Here is a 23,374-nt window from a genome sequence, read left to right as displayed (position 1 = left end):
AAGATACCTTAAAGCAGATCAAATGTAATGCAAGGGGAAAAAACCAAACTAATTGCCAATTCTATATATGCTCAGGGCTCATTTGAGGGAACCACAGAGCAAATGTGAGGCTGCTCTGCACAACTTATTGTTAGTTCCCTGGCAGAAGTAGATGTGTCTATCCTGTGTCTTCGATGTTTCTTTGACTACTTTGTAGAGAGATGACAAGAGAGACCTTGCTGCAGCTCTCTGGACTTTTTGCTCCAAATCAAAGTTGCTTCTTTCTGAAGCAGAACAACACTTCCACAGCCACACAAGTCTCTCTAGGCACACAACTTTCTGCTGAAATTCCAGCTACTGGTTCATCTCACCCAGTTCCCTCTTTTCCTTCAGAACACTGAATCTCATTTTCATAACTTTATAATTAAGGGGAAAAAAGACCTTCCTGAGCAAGCTTCCTAAGCTCATTCAGAGTTCCTCAGGCTGATGATTTTAAACTAGGGTGGGTTTAGCATCTTCACTCCAATTAAATTATGTTTTACTGAAACATTCTGCTTTTTTCTTTTTTTTTTTTTTTTCTCCCCCGCCTGCCCCCAGCCCCGGAGACTGTGGTTCTGTCTGGCTAGCCCTTGTACAAGTTCTAAAAATATTCTTCAAAATATGTCTCCAGATGCATGTACAACAACGTTGTGGAACTTGTTAGAGGTTTATAGGGGAGCTAAAGATGTCACTTTGATACATGAAGGGAAAGCTAGCTAGAATCATTTTAGGCAGAAAGATTATGCAGTAATATCTACAATGATACAGTAGTCTAATACCAGTCTGCTTTTAGATATTTCTAAGCTTTTAATTACAAAAGGCTCCTTTTAACTCCTTAACTTGCCTGGGACTGGGATCTGAAAGGATTAAAAATAGCTTAAACCATTATACTCTCTTTTCCCTCTATCTTCAAAATCACACTCTCAAGAAAAATTTTGGTATAAATACGACTACTTGTGATTATGGCTTACTGCATATAAACTTCCAATTGAATCTGACCTGCCTCCCTGTCCTTCAGACCTCCCCAGACAATCTGAAGGGAAATTCATATGTTCTAATGCAATAAATATATATTGAAAATTGTGCAAGACAAAGATTTAAAATGTATTATATGCACTTTTCTGCACAGTTTGCAATAAGAACTGTTGATTGTTGTAAATTCAAAACATGTGTGTGTTTCTCATAGGCTGAGGTTCTATGAAATGCCAAGCATAGCCTAAAATATAGCCTAAAATATTAAAACATACATTAAGGACTTAGCTGGTAAGTCCTATGCACAAGGTTCAATAAGTAACCCCCTTCAGGAAGACTGTTGCTTGACCTAGTAAATAACAGCTGAATATCTCTGAGAGAATCTGAGCCAGCATCTGCTTTTATAGCAGCATGAATCAGAAATAACTGCATCAAAGACAATACATGCTTCATCTTATTTAGATTAAAATGGATTTTGGTGCCCAGCCTTCAAGCTATTGGTGTAGATATGTTGGCAGGTCGCACTCTGAAAATTGAAAGTTTTGGTTTTCATGCAGTTGGTAAGTGGAGTAAGTGTCCTTTCAACTGTACCAGTAATGAAAACATACAGAAAATATTTCCATTACAGTTGGACTCTGTATGCAGTTATGGAACAAAACTTCATTAAACGAAATGAAACATTTCCTAGAATTCCCCTGCCACATCCATATATTATGGTAATTTACTTTGAATTTAAGAATTCTGATCCTCTTCGTCTGTCTCTGGTAGGAGCAGTCGTCTTCGTCACATTTGTTCCTAAGTCTTTTGAATTCCAGCTTTGCATTTTCAAAGCTTTTATTAATGCAGGGACCAGCTGTTTTTTCTGCATTCTACATGCTTGGCAGCAAAAGAAGAAAAAAACTCTCAGACAATTGAATCTTTTGTTCTCTGGGGCCCAGATCTCTCCTCTCTCCTTCTAGCACCCCCTGAGAAGCAGCAGAAGTGGTGTTGTTGTATTTCATAAGTTACAGTAAGGCTTCAGACATTTTGAGCTTGGTGAATGTATCCTCCTTTCATTTCCAAAGCATGAGAAAGTGGCTGTTGCACTGGACTACTATGTTGGATATAGAAGAATCACCTATTCCACTGCACCATCCCATACTCTTACTACCATGCCGGGAAATGAAGTGTTTGTGATAAGTAAATGGGTAGTGTTATGGTGTGTTCTTTCATGTCATTCCTGAGCAGATTCTGAACTGCAATTCCAAACCACTGTCTAGGATCTGAAGTTACAATTCCTATTCCTGAGGTGTCACAGGATACCTCTGTACGAACCGTGATTTTACACTTGTCCTCCAGAGCTAGTGATGAACCTCAGCTGGGTAATTCTGAGGTGGATTTTTGAGTCTTTTTTTAATTTTACTCTTGCTTTCCTTTGATAAGGCCCTTTTACACTCTTTGTACTCATGCAATGAGGAAAGAAATCATCTTACAGAACCACCTCCTCTGGTTCTATGTCCAGTGTGGATTTCTTCAGCCTGTATGAAACTCTGCAGCCCATTTAGAACTAGACCTGCCTTGATAGGCTGTGTCCAGAGCCGCAGCAAAAGTGGTCCCAGAAGGGGCACATACTGGGGACAGATATATCCCACGTTTGCTGTTGCTGAGGAAGAGGAGCATCAAGTTGAAGAGGCAATGGCACCTATAAAGAGCCCGAACAACCTGGAATGTAGTAGGGGAGACAGTCTAAAGGCTGGTAGGGCCTGGGAAGGGGAACACTTTCCTTGAGCAGAGATGCCTTAACATCTAATTCTTTCGTTATGACAGTAGCTATATTCTTTATGAACTTGAACAGTCTCATTAGCAATTAGTAATGTACGTAATGCATTTTAGTATATCAGGGACTTAGAGAAGATTCAAAAGCCCTTTGAGACAGTAGATAAGTGAAGAGAAGCCTTATAAGGTGGGCCAGTTTTTGACTCACAAGCTTAGCCATCCAACTAATTTTCATGAAGTTTAACTGAGAGCCTTAAATCACAGTGAAGATGTTTCTGATGTTGTAATTAGATGGGAAACTCCCTTACAGATTTAGAAAATCCTAAGATAATTGAAGATTATTTTATAGCATATAGATTCACAAAACAATTTAATATGATTTCTAGAGGTTTTTATGGCATGGCTTGAATAATAATAAGATTCTATTCACACTTGTCTGGGAACGTGGGTATAAATCACCAAATGTTGCCAGTCATCAATAATGCTCACATCTCAAACTCATGTTGAATTGCTGGGCTTTACAGCACAGTCACAGACTCACTATGCAACATATGAGTGATTTTATATGAATACTTTATATTAATATTACGCTGTATATGTTCTGTTACAGATTACATCTTCCATTTTTCATGGCTGTATGAGCCAGTAAGTTTTACAGTGAAGTTCGGGGTCAGTTAAAGCTGCTACCTTAACATACACACTGCTTTAACAGACCCCAAACTCTATTGTGGTTGTGCAGAATTGCCAGCATGTTCTGACTTTGACCATGCCTCTGTTCAGCCTCCATTTTTCTCCTTTCTGAGCTTGCTTCACCCCTTTAGGAACCTTTCAATGTGTTGTGCAAAACTGCAAGTGTGATGGTTCAGCTTTGCAAGATCTTTCTAACAAGAAAAAAACCCAAAAGATCTCTCTAAAATCTCTGGTTTAGATTTAATTTTATTTGTCATCTTTTATGAACAAATTACGAAATATACTTCATTCACAAATTGGAAATATTTACAATTTCTTTACAACAAGGCATTGTTGAGGTTTTGATTTATGGCATTCTTAGAGCATTCTGTCTTTCAAAACAAAGACATTGGTGGTGTTTTCAGCACACTGTTCATTTACACTCTGAATGTGAAATGGGAGCCTTTTGGAAGAGTAATTTGCACTTTCTTTTGATACGATCTACTGGGAAAACTGAGGCTGGATGCATTTGCAATGTAGGGAGGGGAACTGTGCAGATGCGTTGCCAGTACCATGCCACGTGGTCTGAAGCCATCATATTACACCAGATACTGCTAAATGGGGAGGAGAAAATGATTCCCCTGAGCCATCCTTCCTCTTCCCTCTTCTCTTCTCTTTGGGAATCCTGTGACTGGGCTAAATGTGGTCCAGTTTAATTATTTTTTTCTGGGTTTTGAGTCTTCATGAGAAGAAGAGTCTTGAGAAGTCTATTTCAAATACTATCACAATTCTGAAAAGTCATTCAGACAAAAACCCAAAAGAGAGTAGCCAGGAAGTGAATAAATATTGTATATCCGCAAAATGTTTAGGAGGCAAATTTCGAACATGTTTCTAAAAGGGAAATGCAACTGTGCTGTTCTGCAGTTGTGACATTTGAGCCATAAAAGCTAAGATAGTTCCATTTTCTCAATTTCTTGGAGTCTATTTTTTTTCCTGAAGAAAATTCTAAAACCACTTCTTTCCATGGAACTTTTAAAAATCTTTTAATATACACTTCCATTATAAATCAGATGTGGACCACCATTGCTTAGGTTGTCTGTCATTTCCTGCAACAAGAATAGAAAACACCGATTAAAATTGCAATTATTTTATGGTGTTTGAAATCTAGTTAGCTAAGGTTGTAATAAAAATTTAACAAACTCTGAATTTCAAACATTCAGAAAAACTTTGCATTTTTATTTGGCTTGATAAATCTCACTGTAAAAAAAAAGAAATCACATTTCTTCCTACATAAATTAAGTACATTTGAAAGCTGATAGACTCATTGATACTGATTGAGTTGGACATTACTCTCAGACCACATGTACAGCACTGATGGCATCCGTGTAAGTTTTGTGATGTTGTCCTTTGAAAGTGCAGCAAATCAAGCTTGTGTGGTAATCTACAACGGAACAAGATGGTAATTAAGTCTTCGTTTCCATTCAAACCTTTTTCTGTGCTGACATGCTACAAACAGATGCCATTTGATGCTAGCTGGGATAGACATTTGGGAAGGAGGTCTAGATCCAGACAGGATCTAAGGGTATTGACTGCTTGCCTTTGAATGGGACTGATTTTGGTTTTCCCTTAATATGCCAGACTACAATTTTTAGCAGTTCAGCAATTGCTACTCAAGTGACAGATGAGTCATCCTGGAGTAAGCTGACCTGATCATGAGTCAGAAGCCTAAAGCACCTAAACCAAGATTTGTTTGGAGTTAGATTTTCTAATTCTCAAACTGCAATCCAAACAATACCTATTTAGCAGCTGTCTAAGCCTGGAAATGGCTACATTCATTAAGCACTTCTCTGACCTTCAAGGCTGCAAAGCCATGCGGAGTTTATGCTCAAAACTGTCTTATTCTGAGCAGTCTTGGGCCTGTTTCATACCAAATTGAATCAGGATGGAGAAATGAAGTGATCTGCTGCTTATGTCCAATGACAGATCCCAGAGAACATCCAACTATGCCCAGAGAAACGGGCACACATGAAAATGCAGTTTGGGCTACTCTTTTTAAAATTCAGGTAGATGAGGTAGAGATGCCACTGTTGGGTTAGTTCTAAAGTATTTGCATGAGAACCAGAAGCTCTTGTCTGCATGGAAAGATTCAATTTACCTCTTCTACCTCCTAGGTACAGTTGGAGAAAATGTGGAAGAAAAGGGATTTGTTCTTCCCCCTTCTTGTGGAAGTTTCTATGAAGAAAGTAAAGCAAGATTCATTGGGCTAAACAGAGAGAGAGAGAGAGAAAGACAGAAAGAGTGAGCCTGACTTTATAGCATAGTAGCTGAGATTCTCAGTAAAGAGAAGAAAAATCTGGGACCTGGTCTTTATTCCTAGTCTGACTCTTTCTCTCTCTTCTTTTAACCCACAATATTTGATTTATAAATATTTTAGGAGGCAGAGAGCAGAACTCAAAGTTTCACATAACATGGAAGCACTGGTGCCTCCTCTCTCATGTGTTAGCAGCTATATTTTGAAGTAGATTGCAAGACAATTGTTGCCTGCACAGTTTTTGAAAGAAAGGATGTGTTATTCCTCTCTACAAAGGAAACTTGGGGCCATCAAACCAAGCAGATTTGCCAATTAATACTCCTGAATCAAGTGTAAGTCTCAGAGAAAAGAAGCTGTCTAAACTTACTGAATTTTAAGCATTTTCTACCACCCAGCTCTCCATTTGGCAGGTGGTGGTGTTGAATGTTTTTGTATGGTGCCTTATTCTCCTCATATACTGAAGAGAAACATGCATGCCTAACACTGAACTCGGGATCCCGGTCTGGGGGCTGCCTGCTCTGAAACAAGGCACTATGGTTGCCTGTTTGGAGGTGCCTAAACCCTTTGTTGGATCTACTCTGAAGATACTGGTCAGCTGGGAAAGGGACCAAGAATACCAAAGTCATTTAATATTAAGTATCAGACAGCTACAGTTTGATAGTAATCTGTCAGAAGACTGCTCATGAGCAAGTGTAAGTTTCCCTTTGTCAGCTTTATTACTTGAATCCTCTGCAGACATCAGCTAGTAGAGTATCATAATTTCAGAAAATATTGAAAATCATTTATTTTCCCCAATATTTCTATTTTCAAAAATATAAGTATTAATAAATTAAAAAACATTGCTGAATTCAAGAAATGAAGGAGCACACAGATTAGAAGCAGAGTGAGTCAATGGTGGCAGCATCCAAATAGGAGCATTTGGATGTCTGTAACTAGGGTGAATATTTTAAATACTCAACTTACTTCCAGATTGCAGCGTTCACCATGTAGAATTATGTCACCACCTGGAAGCACCATTCCTGACTCAGAGTGACATCACAGCATCAGCCAACTTTGATTAGCTGAAACTATGACTTCCTCTTAGAGGTGGCCCTTCCTGAAGTGACATAACAACATGGTAGCTCCCTAGTGTTCAGCGTACCTTGGAGGTAACTCTGGTGTCGGGGGAATCACCGGGCAGCTGGGCAGGTCGGTTATTTCAATACCCCTCAATCTCTAATGTAAATATAACAATTATACAATAAATATAGCACAAACAAATGCACATGCAGTACATGTCTATATTACTGTATATCAGTATAAATATACAAAATAGTCTTATATAAAAAACACTTTAAAGTTATTTTATAAATTAGGGCCTAATTTTATGTAAGTTTTTAAGTAGACTCCATTATTTTTCAGGGGCATGCCTTGAGCTAATGTACTCAAACCTGCCAGCAGCAGGCAGTCCACAGGCTGTAGGTCTGAGAAGTCCCAGATCAGACCATCCACACATGCATACTTGATTCTACAACACACATGCAGGGAGTCCACCATCAGTGGGTTGCATCCCACATTCGCTAAGCATGTGCAATAGGGTTGCTCTGCACATGCATCATGGCCCTTCACCCAAGATAAGTGGGTACCTGGCAGTCCTAACTGCTAAGTGTCTAAAAGCTCAGTAGGTCAACAGGCCAGGAAAGAAGGCAGTGAACTACTGCTATACATGGTCTATTTCAGCCCAAATTGATAGGGTTGGTAAGTGTATTTTGAAAGGTTTTTCTTCCCAGGCCATTTGGTTTTTTTACCTCTCACCTTTTCTCCCAAATGGGCTTCATCTTTGTCCTTGTTGAGGCAAGAGCCTCTTTGAAAGGCAGGATCTAGCCTACCATCTCAAGACCACGGGCATACTTGCCTACATAGCTCATCAGAATTCTGCTTCATTTTAAAATGAGATGGAGAAATGCCATCTCTTCCCTTGATATTGTCACCCTGTTTTATGTTACTGTTGTCACCTATACTATTTAACTTTTGAAAACATGTTTCAAACATCGTCTAAGGTGAATGCAATCTATATTTCTACTTGGAGTCTCATCTCAGTTAAGAAACCAAAGAATAGTGACAAGTCATTTTTCCTTAATGGACAATTAACTGCTATATCGTGTTTTGTCAGGGAATCTGAAAACATTCTACAGGCTGTATGAATTAATCCTTGCTCTGCTGTTCAGAGGTCTCAGTAGGTATGATATAGACTGTTGAACCTAACTGTAATGCAAACTTGCATGTGGAGGTTTAGATGAGCAGTCCGCTTGACTTTTGTTCCCTTCTTTACTCACTTCTCAAATGAAAGGCATCGGATACAAAGTCCAAACATAAAGCACAGGGTGACAATGAACGTTTTACTCCTCAAATATTAATCAGATCTGTAAATCCAAGGAACTGATTTCAAGAATTCTATTCAATTAATTCTTTTGGCCCTACATGCTCGACTTTGGGAGTTTAAGTTTCAGCACCTAAACATAGACCTAGACACCTTGGTAAACTTCCTTTTAACAGAGAAAGGCAATAAATGCTCAGTGCTGCTGCAAATCTGACCGGTTTCATTTAGGTGTCTAAATATGCCCTTAGGTGTGTAGGTTTAGTCATCTAGGTTTGTGAACTGTGGCTTTTGTGTTTAAATAACCTGCTTTATAAGCTGAGTACTTGGGAGAGGAAGAAATTGATTAAATCCTGGAAGCATGCAATGATGTGGTTACAGAAAGCATTCTGTGCTTTTTCACAGTACAATACATGATAATCCATATTAATAAGGCTTCCAATTATTTATGAAGTGCTATATTTAGCAGCTAAGCCCTTGAATAGCTATACAATGGAATTATGTTGAAAATGGATGTGCTTCATTGAAATGGATGTACTGCAAATATACAGTACCTAAAAATAGCTCCATATAATGCAACGTAACAAAGCTTACGCAGAATGGCAGCATTTCATTTCCCAGAAGCTCTTTCTCTTATAAAACTGAAAACTAAATACATCTCTTGCCAGTTGTAAACGTTAACACATACAGCAGCATTTTAGGAGAAGCAGAACAAATAAGGGAGGACACATAACTCACTTTTTCTGCCATTTCATGGGAGTGATGCAATGAATGTTCTCTTTCTGAGAACATTCGCCTTTGTTCATAGCTGGCTAGCCGACAAGTGAGCCATGAAGAAAGGGTGCAACCACCAATTCCAATGCATGCAAGAGACATGGAGGCAAGATGCAAAGAATAGAGAGCAGACGACTTCTTTGTCAGAGCACGAAGAAATTGAAAATTTAAGATTCCTCCGATTAGTCCACAGATGCAACAGGCAGAAAAAAGTATCATCTGTCAGGAAAGACAAGAGAGGTTATGTCAAAGTCACATTTTTCAGAGACAGGTTCATTCATATAAAAAATGAGACTAACCATAACTGAATGTTTCAATAGCATCATGGACTGCAAAACACTGCACAGACACTCATTTTTAACTCCCTCAGCTCCCACAGAGCTCCAAGGGGATACAATTCCTTCTGGTGTACAAGGGTTAAGATTGATGTTTCATGTAAGATAAAGTTGGGTAGAATGAGTTGCTTGTGTTAAAAGCTAGTCAATGGAAGGACTACTACAACACAAATCTTCTGATTTCCAGCATTTCATTCAAAACAGACAGAATGTGTCGTAATTTTTTGTTGTGCAGTTTCTCACCACTCCTCAGGAGTGGGTGCCTCACGTATTTGCAGTGAATCTTTCTTGCTTTGTGTTCCATCTGACTCTACCTCCTGTTCAATTCTAATTTGTTCAGTCAGACAGCAGTTTGGAGGCTTTCTACAGCTTTTGTGGAGACTTCAAAAGTGTTCAAGGTGAATGTGCTGGACAAAGAAGCAAAAAAACCAACAAAGAAATCTGTGATGCAGCTCTACAGAAGGTCATTGTGGTGACTATGTGTTTGTTTGTTTGTTTGTTTGTTTGTTTGTTTTTAACTTGGTTAAAATGTTTCTGGGAACTTTAGAAGGATGTGAAACAAGCTGCAATTAATGAGACATGTTTAAAGACCTCCTATCACTTTAATCACAAAGATGCCACCCTGGTTCAGGATGTCCTTGAGCCACAAATGACTCGAGGGCAAAAGGCCTTATTATGGAGACACTGCTAAATTCTTGTCTTATTCACTTCCTTTGATACTGCTGACCTGTCAGATGTTGGTCTAGATAGGCCTTTGATGTTATTCAATATGGCTTTGTATATGTACTTATCTACTGTGGTAGGAACAAATTATGGAGCCTTACAGACCACTTTTGTACACAACTGGGATGAGAATTTTGTCAGGAATGTGGCATTCAGGCTGTATGCTGCAGTTCCACTAGGAAGTGATTATTCCATGAGACCACCAGAACAGACAGCTTTTAGAAACTGGTTATGGTCCACATGCTTTGAGAAATGAGACTGTCATTGTAACAGGGTTTAGGATAACTCATTGATATTCAAAAATAATCTGAGTGAGATCTTGATTCCCTTCACACTTATTCTGGTTTTACATGACTTCCATCTGTATATGGCAGAATAACCACGCTGACAGAAAATTAAGCAAGACATTATCACTTACAATAGGATCATGTCTTTAACATAAAGTTCTGCTGTGACTTGTGTAGTAATAACACCATTTTGCTGCAGTCAGAAAAATTACTGTACTTCTGATTCTTAGAAGTGACAGAAAATATCTGCCATCACTTTAAAACTGGCTTATTCATGATTCTGATTGCAAAAAGAACTTACTAAAACAGTGAACAGCTATGATATCTAGAATCAAACTTGGTCAGCAGCCTCACTGAGGTGGTAGCCCAGTCGTGCCACACTTCACAGAAATGGGTTTTTGAAGGAGAGAAGTTACAATCCAGTGAAGTTATTGTGGAACTTTTTATTGACTTGGCATAAATTTGTGTCAACAGGTTTTCCATCCATATTTATCCAGACAGGGATAAGTAGGGATGCGTGGCTTAAACAGGCATGACCTAAATAGGCCATTTCAGAACTGTCTTGTTTTTCTTGATTAACCCAAAGTTCTGATTGCTTTTTTGGACTGCTGACTCACAATTTTTACTGGCTTTTTTGTCAGAAACACTTGGACACAGAAAGCCCCCAGTAAGGAGTTCAAGTTAGATAAGTATGCCTTTCAAATACTTATGTGTTACATATGCAGAGGAAAAACTTACAACAAGTCCAGATTTTTTTTTGGCGCACAATATTCCACATATGCCACAAAGCAGAAACTGCAAAGAAAAAAAAAACCAGTTATTTCATCATTTAAGGTCTCAAGTTTAAATCCTGCTGTGTTGCTGTAGTGGTGACCACAAAAGTAGGTTAGGCAATGGTTACAGTTGTTGTCAGTATTTTTATCACAAACCTTATGTTTCAGGAAGTTATAACTCAACCATAAACACACTTATCCGAGAAGAAGAAACTGGAATGAGAAGTCAGACTGAGGGTGATTACTCATAAAAAAAGAAAAAAAAAAATCCTACTTTTAAGCTGCTTGGGTAAACAAAATGTGAAAAAAAAAAAAAACAAACCAACAATGTTGTGAGCAAAAGATGCCTTTTTGCTCTTTTTTTTTTTCTCTCAGAAAAGTTTAGCAAGGTAGTAGTCAGTGATCCAAATCATCTACCTTGAAGCATAGGGGAGGTAATTAATGCCCTGATCCTTCCATGTGAATGACTGAGGGATCATACATGGATTGTTGTCCTCAAGACAGTAGAACTCTGGGCAAGAATGCAACTCACTCACCTCTGTGGGTGTAGGTATAAATACGAGTACATCTTTTCGTGTGGGTACACTGAGCATGCAGGAAAATCTGTTTTAGATTCTAGATAGCCCACTTTGCAAGAGATAGCATGAAGGTATCTGTACTTTTTTCACATAGTTCCCTTTCACAAACTAATATGCTAATTGTCACATAAAGCATTAGGCAAAAACTGATTAACAAAACCAGAAACATCCCCTACCAGCTGATATGACTAGGTGTTAATGCTTTTTAGTGTCCTACATCAAAGACCAATTACGTTCTCTGATGTCACTTTTTCCTCCTACAAAACAGTTCAGCTAGGAAAACAGTGAGCAGTCCTGAGGGAGCAGTCACAGTAAGAACTGTAGTAGTTGTATGAAAGCAATAAGGCCTTCTCCAGGTGTTTGTAATACTGTCAAAAGATTTCTTTGATACCTCATAAACTCTTTTATTAAGAAATCTGTGCTACTTATTTTTGGTAAAGCTAACCCTACACCCTTATTGGGAAGCAATTTTATAGTCTCAAAACTGGATTTTTCCACATCCTTTTTGCACTAAGATGGTATGTCTAGGCTCTGCTTGACCTTGATTTAGGATTAAATCACAGAACAGACCTGGCTGTTACATAAGAAGTAAAAAAAAATTAAGCAGTTCCTATACAGCACTGAGGTCCATGTAATAGATTGCATGTACATCTCATTTACCTTCCAAAATTTTGAAACTTCAATATCTCAGTTGAAGAGGTGCTTTATCTACCTCCAACTAAAGTAGTTCATGCGTCTAGCTAAACATAAGCCTTGAGATGTATTTTTACTCTGTTAGGCCCATTGAATCAGTTTCCTAAAATCAATATGGGTAAGTTTTCTATATTATTTACCCCTACACTAAGCATGGGATGTGGATTTGATACCAAACTGATTAATAAGAGGGCTGGGTCATGTAGACCGTGGTGCTGAATGGCTCAGGACATACAAGGACATACAACTGGCAATTGCTACTAGAGCTCACCCATTGGAATAACAATCAAAAAAACAATGGATAGGGCTCCCTCTGTCTCTTTCCCACAGACAGAGGAGGTTTCAGCTCAGAACTATCACATCTGCCTTGTAAGTTTTCACTCAGGCTTTCTGTGAAGTTTTGGAGTTTCGCTTCCAATCCTGTCATTGCAGATTGCCTTCAACTGAAGGCATGATTCAGCTTTTCACATGTAGTGTTTTGTATTTCTCAACATTAATGCAGAAACCTAAAAAAAAATTTTTTGTTGAAGACATCACCGTAATTAAGTTCTATTCAGTCAGACTTGATAAAGCAGATTAATAATATCCTTTCTCTCTGTAGTGGTTGAATAGGATTAAAAGCAAAAATTTGTATAAAGAAAAATTTATGAGTTCTGGAAAGCTTACAGAAAGGATCTGGAAGATACCATCACAGATATTTTCAACTTGTAACAAATGTATGTTAGCTAGTTTAAAAAGCTGGGGTTTGGGTAATTTACCTTCAAAGCTGAAAGAATAGGTCACCCATTTTTTCAAGAACGCTCCAATTTTGCTCCTGTTAGAGTCAATGGATTTTTTACCATTGGTTTCAATCAGAGAAGACTTTCTATTTCCATTGTACAGTCTTTGCTAGCCAGAAGGGAATGTAATGAACAAGTTATATTAGCCTTGCATATGACCAAAGGAGTAACATGCAAACTACAGATTCACTCAGCATTAGAACCCACCAGCTTGGGCAGTTCTGCTATTCTTCACTGTTTTTCAAGGACAGGACACACACCCTTCCAAATCACCTTTATGTAGTGCCATATACATATTACCTAACATGTTTCCCAGTTGAAATCCAAAGAATAGTGAATGAGTTACTCTGCAAGCCCTAAGATACTGGCTTCTCAAAAACAAGGGGTGACTACTGTATTCCATAGTTGTTAAAGTATCTGAGGGACTACCTGGTTATACATACAAATGGGAGGATGAGAGGCTGGAGAGCAGCCCCACGGAAAGAGATCTGGAGGTCTAGCTTGATGGCAAGTTGAATATGAGTCAATAGTGTGCCCTGGCAGCCAAAAGGGCCAACCATGTCCTGGGGTGCATCAAGCACAGCATAGCTAGCTGGTCAAGGGAGGTGATCGTCCCACTCTACACTGCACTGGTGTGGCCCCACCTCGAGTACCGTGTGCAAGTTTTGGACACCTCAGTATAAGAAAGAGATCAAACTATTAGAGTGTGTCCAGAGGAGGGTGACTCAGATGGTGAAGGGCCTTGAGGGCAAGACTTGCGAGGAGCGGCTGAGGTCCCTTGTCTAGTTCAGCTTGGAGAAGAGAAGGCTGAGGGGTACCTCATCGCAGTCTATAACCTCCTCAAGGGGAGCAGCAGAGGGGGAGGTGCTGATCTCCTCTCTCTGGTGACCAGCGATAGGATACAAAGGGATGGCATGAAGCTGCGTCAGGGGAAGTTCAGGTTGGACGTTAGGAAAAGGTTCTTTACTGAGAGGGTGGTCTGTCACTGGACCAGGTTCCCCAGGGAAGTGGTCATGGTACCAAACCTGTCAGAGTTCAAGGAGCATCTGGACGATGATCTTAGTCATATGGTTTAGTTTTAGGTAGTTCTGTAAGGAGCAGGTAGTTGAACTCAATGATCCTTATGGGTCCCTTCCAACTTGAGATATTCTATGATTCTATGATAATATTTTATTGTGTCAGGGTCTGTATATATACTCTGTATGTATTTTCTCTTTCTGTACATCTACGTGGTTGAGTCTCCATCGCTGGAGGTATTTAAAGAACGGATAGATACGGTGCTTGAAGACATAGTATAGATGGACTTGGCAGTGACATGTTGACGGTTGGACTCGATGATCTTAAGGGTCTTTTCCAACCTTGACGATAGGAATAAGGTGTCCTGTAGTTAAAGAACATTCCTTCCTTGAGAAGGAATAAGGTGTCCTGTAGTTAAAGAACTCAACAGAGAACTCAGAGGAGTTCCTGGTTCTTCCACATTCTTCTGTGTGAGCTTGGGAAAGTCATGCCAGAGTTTTATAATCCATATGACTACGAGACAAGCAAGTTGTGAAACTGGATGCACTAGTGTGCCTGAACATGTTAAAGACCTTGAAAGAAAAGCACTTGGTCAGTAGCAAAGGATTAATATTATTTGGGTTTTTTAGATGACAGTGTGTTACGTTCACAGAGAAATGGCTTGCCCCAAAACCAGTATGGTTATTCATTTATGACAGCAAGTATTTCACTATTAAAAACAATGATGTTAACTTGAGCCACAGTGCCAGGCAATTAAACGTCATGCAAAGCTTGGAAAATGTTGAGCCCAGTTTACCCCTCTCTTCTGAGGCTGCAGAGGAGTCTGATTCACTGGAAGCAACAGAAAAATTTTAGCGATGCCCAGGACAGAGGAACACTGCTCCTGAAGAGTTGCCTTAGCCAGGCTTCTCAATGTAAAGACGTCTAAAAAGGCTAGGAAGTCAGTGGGACATTATGTGATTAACTCTGATCATTGCTGTTTGATAGATCAGCTGGAGACTCAGGAATTCTTTTGTTGATGCTATAGCAATTTCCTGTAAAATTTTTCATGTTACAGTGTTGTGGTCAGCAGTAGTAAAAAGTAGATGGGAGAAACTACACTAGCTCTTTGTACCAGAAAAAGAATGCAAGTACAAATCAGACTCAAAAGGAATTTTCTATGTTTGTTCCTGTTTGTCTTCTAATTTTGAACTCTCTCATTTTATAATACTGCCAGCTGGAATACAGCCACCAGGGGCTCTGCTGTCTTACCACTCTCTGTCTGTTCTTGGCTATCCTGGAGGACTTCATGTCAATATGTCACACCATTTAAACTTGACTTGTAACTGTTGAGCTACTCTGGACTACAGTTTACCTCTGACTAACTAATACTGTCATGGTGAGGACTTGCTCCTTTCTACATGATCATTGGTTATCCTCAGTCAATTTTTACCAACCTCTTGGACTTTTTAAATGTAGTTACATTTTCTAACCATGTCAAACCTGAAGTAAGTTAAGGCAAGCACACTTACGCTGAAAATAAGTAAATCAGGAGAGGAAAGGAAATATATCACTGAAGATAAGCTCCTTAGAAAGAATGATAAATTGTTGAAGTGTTCACAACTCATGCCAAGAATAAGGCTAAAACATTCCATGAAGGATAAGCTAAATTAATAAGAAGCCCTCCAAAATGCCCTGGGAGCCAGAGAGGGACCTTCAGCTGGGAACTGAAGCAGATGTTTTACTGTTGGACTTTCATTTTAATTACTATTCATCAGAAAAATCATAAAAGGCTAAAAAATCCAAAAGCTCACTTAAAAACCTACATAGACCACTATTTGCAACCAGTTCCCATTATTTCTGGGGTTACTTTTCGTTGCAGACTTATTCATGCTTCCTGTGATACACGATATTTCATGTCAAGACTAGCAGAAGAGGCAGGGATTGAATGTATGATACAATAACAGATAGGGGCAGAACCACTCTTGAGTGCTGGGTAAAAAATCCAAAGAAAGACCCGACAAAGCACAGAAGGTGCTTAGAGACTCAGTGGGCTGTGAGGGCCTCAGTCTCCCTTTCAGTGAAGATTTGCCAGGGACCTAGCAGAATCAGAGTCCCTCTGATAGGACTAGTGTGATTACAAGGTGATGCATGAGTGTCTCCTTGTCTGTGGAGTTTTTGCCATTCGTACTGCAGCTGTGCCTGCTTATGCTCAACATGCATATTTGAAAATCTCTCTTTTGGTCTGTTGAACTTTGGAATAAAGAATGAAAGACCTCCCAGAAAAGGAGAATGTTTATTTTGAGCCTGCTTTAATTTACTTGATATTAAATATGGGCTTGAAACAAAACCTCAGATCCAAACACGCAGAAATTTCAGTCAGGAGGCTGAAATCTCAATTTAGATTCAAGTTCTGTGGTTTGGATCCATCCCTATTTCATATCTTCTGAAACAAAAGACTTGGCCTCATTCACTTTCTCCTGGAAAAAAGGGGCTTTCTTACTGGTAGTCTGAAAAAAAGATTCAGTTTCAGTTATATTTGCAGAGAGCCAAAGATTTGTTGGTTTCCATCATGCAGAAGAAAAGGAACTGTTTTTATTTTGTGTATTGAACCTAAGAAACCTTTCTTCTGTTTTGAGGTGGCAAAAGCAATGGTGAGTGTAATTCCCTTGAGAAAATGAAAACTGTCTATCGAAGATCTTTCTGGAGGGAGCCTGAAGAAAACAGTACAGAAAACCTGTTGGATATAAGGACTGCTTGATCCCTTGTTAGTGTTCATGACAAAGAAGCAGCTCAAACTACATGCACTGTGTGGAAAGCCCTCCAGTGTTCTGGGTCATCCATACATATCTGATGAAACAGAGGAATGGAAATTATTCCAAATTTAAATATAACACAGTGAAAATGCAGGCATGTCATACCTATTCAAATAATCCCCCACTTGGAAGAATCAGCCATCAAGACAGAATCAAAATCTTCACTTGTATCTAATCTTGTCAAGTGGTAAACCAGAAAATCTGTGTTTTACAGTAAAAGTGTACAAACATGTGACTTTGATGGTGATTCTTTGAGCAGCTTAACCACTTATCTATGACACAGAAGTCCCAGGAATTTGAAATTAGTAATGTCTAGAAAGGACCATTCTAATTAATAATCTTGTTGCTTCAAGTCTATCCAAACGAGAAAAAAGCTGGAATCCCTAATGGATGAACTGAGCAGAGAAGGTATCTCTAATTGTAACTCTTCTTTGAAGTGATATTTCAGAACAAGGATTAAGTTTTCTTAGAGCAGGCATAAAGGGCACAGAATCTACTCATGAAAACAAAGGCATCAAACTAGAGAAAAATTACAACAGGAAAAAAAAGCAAGCCTGGGTAGTAGGTTTTTCTGTTACCTCCATAGAAAAACATAGTAATCTTTGCAAAAGGGGGATGGAAACTTCTTATGATGTTGTTGTCTCATGCAAGGGGTTGTGGGGACAGGAATGTCTAGCTGGCTGCAAGTCATCCAGATCCAGAACCAGAAGCAATACCATTGCCACAACCCAACCCTCCGTCCCACCAAATCTCTCATGCTGAGAGGGGGGCTCTGTTGAGGTGAGACTTGTCAGCTCAGGTGGTGCTACAATTCCCACTGATTTGCCAGATTCAAGCCAGATTCAGGCAGTTTAAATTCCATCCCAGTCCCTGTGTTTAGTGTTCCTTTTCATCTGTTTCTAGGCCTGCAGAAATGCTTTAAAAATGGAAAATGTTTTTTAGAAACACTCAAGGAACTTTAGAGGTGGGTCTCTGGACCTGAATGTCTACCTGCCATCAGTGATTCAAAAAACCTCTGGTCATCTGGAAAAACACTCAAATTCTCAGCACAAAATAATAATATTTATTTACTTGTTTAGGGGCTATCAGAATAACAAATAGTAAATAATGCTTTTTGTTGTTTGGGTTTTTTTTTATCAAATATTTAGTTTAGAGTATGACTGCTTTCGTCTCAAAAAGCAATCAATTAAAGATTATTCCCTGCAGGTGAACTAAAGTCTTATCTCAGAAAAACATTTAAGCGTATGCTTAAGTCAGATTATATTCAACAGATTCTCTTAAATACAAGCCAGGCACTACAAGTCCGCTTGGACAGACCGTGTTCCAGATTGGTTTATGCTTCTGGAGTGTCTGAATGATAAAGAAAACCTACTGAAAGACTTCTCAGCTGGAGTGAATTGTCCTGGTTCCATGCAAGGCAAGAAGCTCCCATGCTTGGTACATCCTTCCTCATGTATAGGTACAGAACACTCTCCAGCTTCCACTGAGCTCACTGACAGTGCTGTGATTCATTTCATCAGGAGCAGGAGCCAGCCAGCAATGTGGTCAATTTGAGGAAAATGGAATGCACATGTTAAAATAAAGTAGGCTCACATCTGCATTTTGTCTGCATGCTAAACAATAATGTGAATTTTTTAGTGTTCTTTTGAAAAAAGATAGTTTGACTGTTCTTTCCAAAGGAAACTTGGCAGTAGTAAAAACTAGATGCAAAATTTAATGTTTTAAAATTTTAGGCCACCAACATTGATTTAACAGTCTAAAATGATGTTCTTGCTCTGGGAGAGTTCCATACTGACTGAACCTTTTTATTTTCCTTCAAATCCTGGATAAAAAAAAAAAGTCCTTGAAATAAAATATTTCAAGTGCCAACTTGGAGCCAATTTCTGTAGCCAAACTATAAATGCAAATTTTTAATGGTCAGGCAGACTTCTACTGTGCTAAAATCACAAATCATGGAAACAATAACTCTGCCCCTACAGACAGACAGACAGACCGATGAACATCCAGAGAATGCGTATCTCTCAAATACATTTAGATATTTGTCTTTATAAGGGAAGAAACTATTACTCTTGAGGGGCATAGCCATAAGTGAATCATCAGGTAACTAACTCTCTTGCATATGAAGACAGATGGCATATTTGACAAAGATGGTGGCTTTTGCCTCTCATTCTCTCTCTCTCTTTGTGAAAGAATCTCATTTATAGCAAGAATTTATTCACCACTGCAGAATAAATGAGAATTAGAGCCATATACATATGTGCATGTGTGAATATATAGTCACTAATCATAGTGATGCAACCATTATGTTCTAAATATAGATGGGAAAGTATGTGACCATTTAAAAAATATCTGTGAATACTTTTTGAAAGATTATCTTCTTTTTTTTTGTTTGTTTATGCAATACCCTTTGCTATGGATGCTGTCATTCTTGCTATGCTAGTGTTACAAGTTCAGCATGTTCATTGGTTGGATCATTTCTATAGTACGTCATATAACTGATTTGGAATGGTGGATTTCAGAAATATACCTCAGTTTCTGGAAAAAGGAAATCTGGGACACACTGAGTACAGCCTGTGGAGTAGATTTTACCAATGCAATCATAACAAAGAGAAAGAAAATCCAGAAATCAACAACAGGTTCACCATGGGTTTTATGGGACTGTTTTGGTTTTGGTTTTTTTTCATTTAGCAGCCATGGCCTATTCTTAAAAGAACAGATTGGATATGATATGAAATAAATTGGATAGTCATCTCCACATGCTCCAGATAATTTGACAAGTCAGTGTGTGACTGACCTCAGTTGTTTTCTTTTGGCTACTTTTTAAACAACTCTTACTATCTTAATCCAGCTCAACTCCAATGAGAACAACAAATCTAGAAACTTTTCCCATTTCTGTGGATTTTTGATGTAGACATTGTCTAGGCTTTCAATTTCTTCACTCTTGGGTACTCCACTTTCCCTGGCTTGCTTATACATAATGCAGGGCATGCAATGATCAGAGCACTTCAGCCCATGCTTAACTTCACTTGTATCTCTAATCCTATGGGTGGAATTCACATGCTTAAAGTTAGGTCTGTTAGTAAATTATCTGGCTGAATGGAGACAGTGAACAATAAGAAAAACTCTTTTAAGAAAGCTAATGTGTGCCAAATGCAAAGCGTCATAGGGAGACAAGTATAGGAGATAGAATGTGCATGATTTTAAGATGCCCAAATTTTAGGAATTCAGGTTAAGGTTTCCATGGTGATGCTGTCTTCATCTACTTCCTTATGAACTCGGGCCTCTGCTGAGTTCCACCCACATAAGTAAAGGATAGAACAGGGTCAGAAGTTTTCAGTATATTTCCAGGTAAATTACAACAGGAGACATGAGACTGTTCAACTTAACTCCAGTGTTTTGCATCCTAACATGTCAAAGTATTAGTTTTTGCTGGAATGTGCCTTTCTTTTCCTTATTGTTCATTTCTCAAAGGAAAACTTTGATTCAAGAGTGTGACTTGGAAAAAAATAACATATTTTATGCAAGACATATTCTGTAATACAGGCAACATGAACTCAGTGTAAGATCCAGTGAGCAGAAAGGTGCCTTATGCCATTTCTGCAGCAGGACGATTCTGAGGATTGATAAACCTTTCTCTGGCTCTTTTAATTTGGACCTAGTTACCCATGGCCCTAAGCATCCCTAGAGAACGGTAGATCTCTGGCCCCTTTCTTGTCCTGGCTTATCTGCTAGTCCTCTAGTCAGAAGAACACAACCTAACAGATAATTTGAACTGCTGGAGTGGTACAAAGAGGGTGCCAAAATGGTGACATTTTAGACCAAAGATTTTTAGTTCAAGACAAGGTAAGTAAGCCCCTATAACCATGTCACCCCACTCTACATACCACTGTGATTTCTCATTTCCTCTGCTACATGAAACATAAGCTGCTTGCTCCCACTTTACAGTTTCTTTGTGGCCTCTCTCTGCCTACCCAACCTGCAGTTGTTTGCTCAGTTCCTAGCAGTTGATGCCTGCCTCTGTTGGCTCTCGTTGTGGGTATCCTTCACCCACTTGTTACATTTTCAAACAAGTCCCTTTGGGTTCCCTTCCATGCCTCTGCACTCATGTATGGGGAGAATTTCCTATAAACATCTGCAAAATCACTTCATTGTCCTCTGTGTTATTCCTCTCTAAAACTCTCACTATGAACAGCTTGAAATCAGCCAGACTGCTGGTGTGTTAATGCAACCACCTGTTATACCAATCAATTTTGGTTTGTTGTTTCTTTATACTCCCTTACATCCTTTTATCCTACATCTGTCTCTTGCTTTGATTAGAAGGTCCTTGGAGCCAACATCTAATGTAATAGGATCTTAATCTATGGCTAGTACAAACTCTGGGGTAACAGAAACCATAAAAATGAACGAGGCAGTTGTGCAGGAAATGTGCATCGTCATGAAATGGTATCAGCTGTGAGAGCATTGTCACAAAATGCAATCACTGCATAAAATACTGATCTCACTGGTCAAAACTCTTTGACTTCAGTGAAACCCAGGATATTGCCCTTCTGTCATTAAGTCTTCAGACAGACACATGTTTTTGAGTAATCTTTCATCTTCATCAGCAATGATCAGAAACCTCCCTCTTTGAAGGGATTTTGATAATATTTTGATAAATATTTGATAAAATTTTGACCTGTTGGCCACTATCTTATCTTATCTGGTCTTCATTCTCATTTCTCACCTACCTCTTCTGCAGTGCAGAATTATGTGTGTGTTTACATACTGCCAAAAATATTTATGACTGTTGTCAATAATTAATACTTATTGACAGTGAGAATATTACTTGAAGCACTTTGTCAGAATGAATCTATAAATTACAGGAGGTTACGCTGGTGAATAACCAAGTGGTTTGCATTTATCATCTTATCTCAAGCAAAGCAAACAATCCTTTTAGAAATACTGCTGTACAATCCAAGCTGGCCAAAACCAGCTTTGGAGTTCAAAAATGCCCACTCATGTTTAGGCTGAATATTCAATACTTCCTACTCTTTGTTTCATAAACATAAATAACCATTTGGAGGAAAATTCTTCCTAGAAACATGCATATCTCAAACTGAAAAATAAGAAACGTTTTTGAGAAGTGAGAAATGCTCTGTGATATGAACATGCTGCTTCTATTAACCCATTATTGGTGTTTGATTTTTTTGTTCATTTTGCAAGAAGCTTAGGGTGCCCACATCATGAGAGCACATCTTTCTTTTTCCTTCCCATTTCCTCTTTCTCTTTTTCCTCCAAAAGCTCAGAACTCAGCTGGCAATATTTTAGAGAACCCTTGACATTATTTTAAAACAGCTTTTGACAGTCTTGTCATAAGGGACAAGGTTGTTCTTTTTTAAAAGCAAAACTCACAGTCAATTTAAAGATTGTAAGCTATGGCCCGTGTTCCACTTGAGGCATCGGGCTCTCCCAGGTGTGAGAACGGGTTCACAGAAAGTTCAATTGTTCACAGCAAAATCGAAAAATGAAAAGGAGCGAGAAAGAAGAGGTCTCCCCCCCAACACAGACGTACAGCTCTCCCCCCCATGCCTCCCCCCTCGCCCCACGAGTATGCAGACTGGACCCCGTGCACATCGGAAATGGACCCGGCGAGGCTCTCGGCGCAGCATGCACACGCGGAAGGGAAGGAAAGGGAAGGGAAGGGGATGCCTTCGCACGGTCTGATCATCACCATAAAGAGTTAAAGAGAGAGTGAAATGGCTAACGTACACACACCCCGCTCCATACCGGAGAAGAGTCTCCCAGCTGAGGTTTATGCTCTGTGAGGACCAGGCTGAAACTGACCGCCCCCACGGCCACGCTGGACACCCCTAACCCTATCTCCAGCACGGAGAGCACCAGGAGGCTCCCGATGATCTGGCTGCTGGTGCACATCCTCCCTCGGTCATCCTTCCTTCCCGATCAGCCGGGGAAACCGCGCATCCTCCTTCTCCACCGGCGCTCCCGCGGCCCTAAGTCGCCCCCAAACTTTTCTTCCTTCGCCGGCAGCCGGGGCGGAGCGGCGCATCCGCGGCCGGCGGGCGCTGCCGAGGGGCGGCGGGGCGGCCCCGGCGCCGCCGGGCCCCGCGCAGCTCCGCGCAGCGCCGCGCCGGCAGCGAGCGCGGTCCCGGCGGCGCGGAGCTCTCCAAGGTGCCGGCCCGGCGGCGGGGACAGGGCGCCGCTGCCGGCCGGCTGGGCAGCGCGGCGGTCGGTATGCAGCACCACGCTCCTCAGGGGCTGCGCCTCCTCCGGAAAAGTCGACCTTGTCTGATCGCCTCCTGCGCTCTCATTGAAATGACCTCACTGGGATTTTTCCCCCCCCCCCCCCCTCTTATTTCTCTCCCCCCCTCTCTCCCTGGGTTGGGGGTGGGGGGGAGAGGAGTGTGGCGAGCCCACCCCGGCTACATTTATGTATGAATCTAGACCCAATGCAAAGGCGAGGCGCTACGGCAGCCCCGCCCCAGGGCCACAACGCTCGGCACCTTCCTCCGGTCCTCCCCCCGGCACCCCGGCTCGCACAC

The 23,374-nt window shown here is 40.1% G+C and overlaps 1 protein-coding gene across 5 annotated transcripts; it reads right to left on the bottom strand.

The window, feature by feature from the left end:
* Positions 1-3,669: 3,669 nt before the first annotated feature.
* On the bottom strand, positions 3,670-22,905 carry TMEM196 (transmembrane protein 196). 5 transcript variants are annotated; one of them, XM_087754777.1, is made up of 5 exons: positions 22,584-22,905; positions 10,939-10,995; positions 8,820-9,074; positions 6,867-6,940; positions 3,670-4,520 (listed from the first exon to the last, which is right to left on the bottom strand). In XM_087754777.1, exons 1-5 carry the CDS (start codon positions 22,746-22,748, stop codon positions 4,514-4,516), a joined length of 558 nt encoding a protein of 185 aa, XP_087610903.1. In that variant the 5' UTR covers positions 22,749-22,905; the 3' UTR covers positions 3,670-4,513. The 5 variants fall into 5 exon arrangements, with proteins under 5 accessions (XP_087610903.1, XP_009464798.1, XP_087611058.1 ...); XM_009466523.2 differs by having other exon boundaries at positions 22,590-22,905; XM_087754932.1 differs by having other exon boundaries at positions 22,602-22,905.
* Between the last annotated feature and the right edge of the window lie 469 nt (positions 22,906-23,374).

The sequence above is a fragment of the Nipponia nippon genome, unplaced genomic scaffold (assembly GCF_047370975.1).
Source record: "Nipponia nippon isolate SJK-2023a ecotype South Korea unplaced genomic scaffold, ASM4737097v1 scaffold_1, whole genome shotgun sequence".
In the NCBI taxonomy this organism is placed as follows: domain Eukaryota; kingdom Metazoa; phylum Chordata; class Aves; order Pelecaniformes; family Threskiornithidae; genus Nipponia; species Nipponia nippon.
This window is presented reverse-complemented; position numbering and strand designations above follow the sequence as displayed.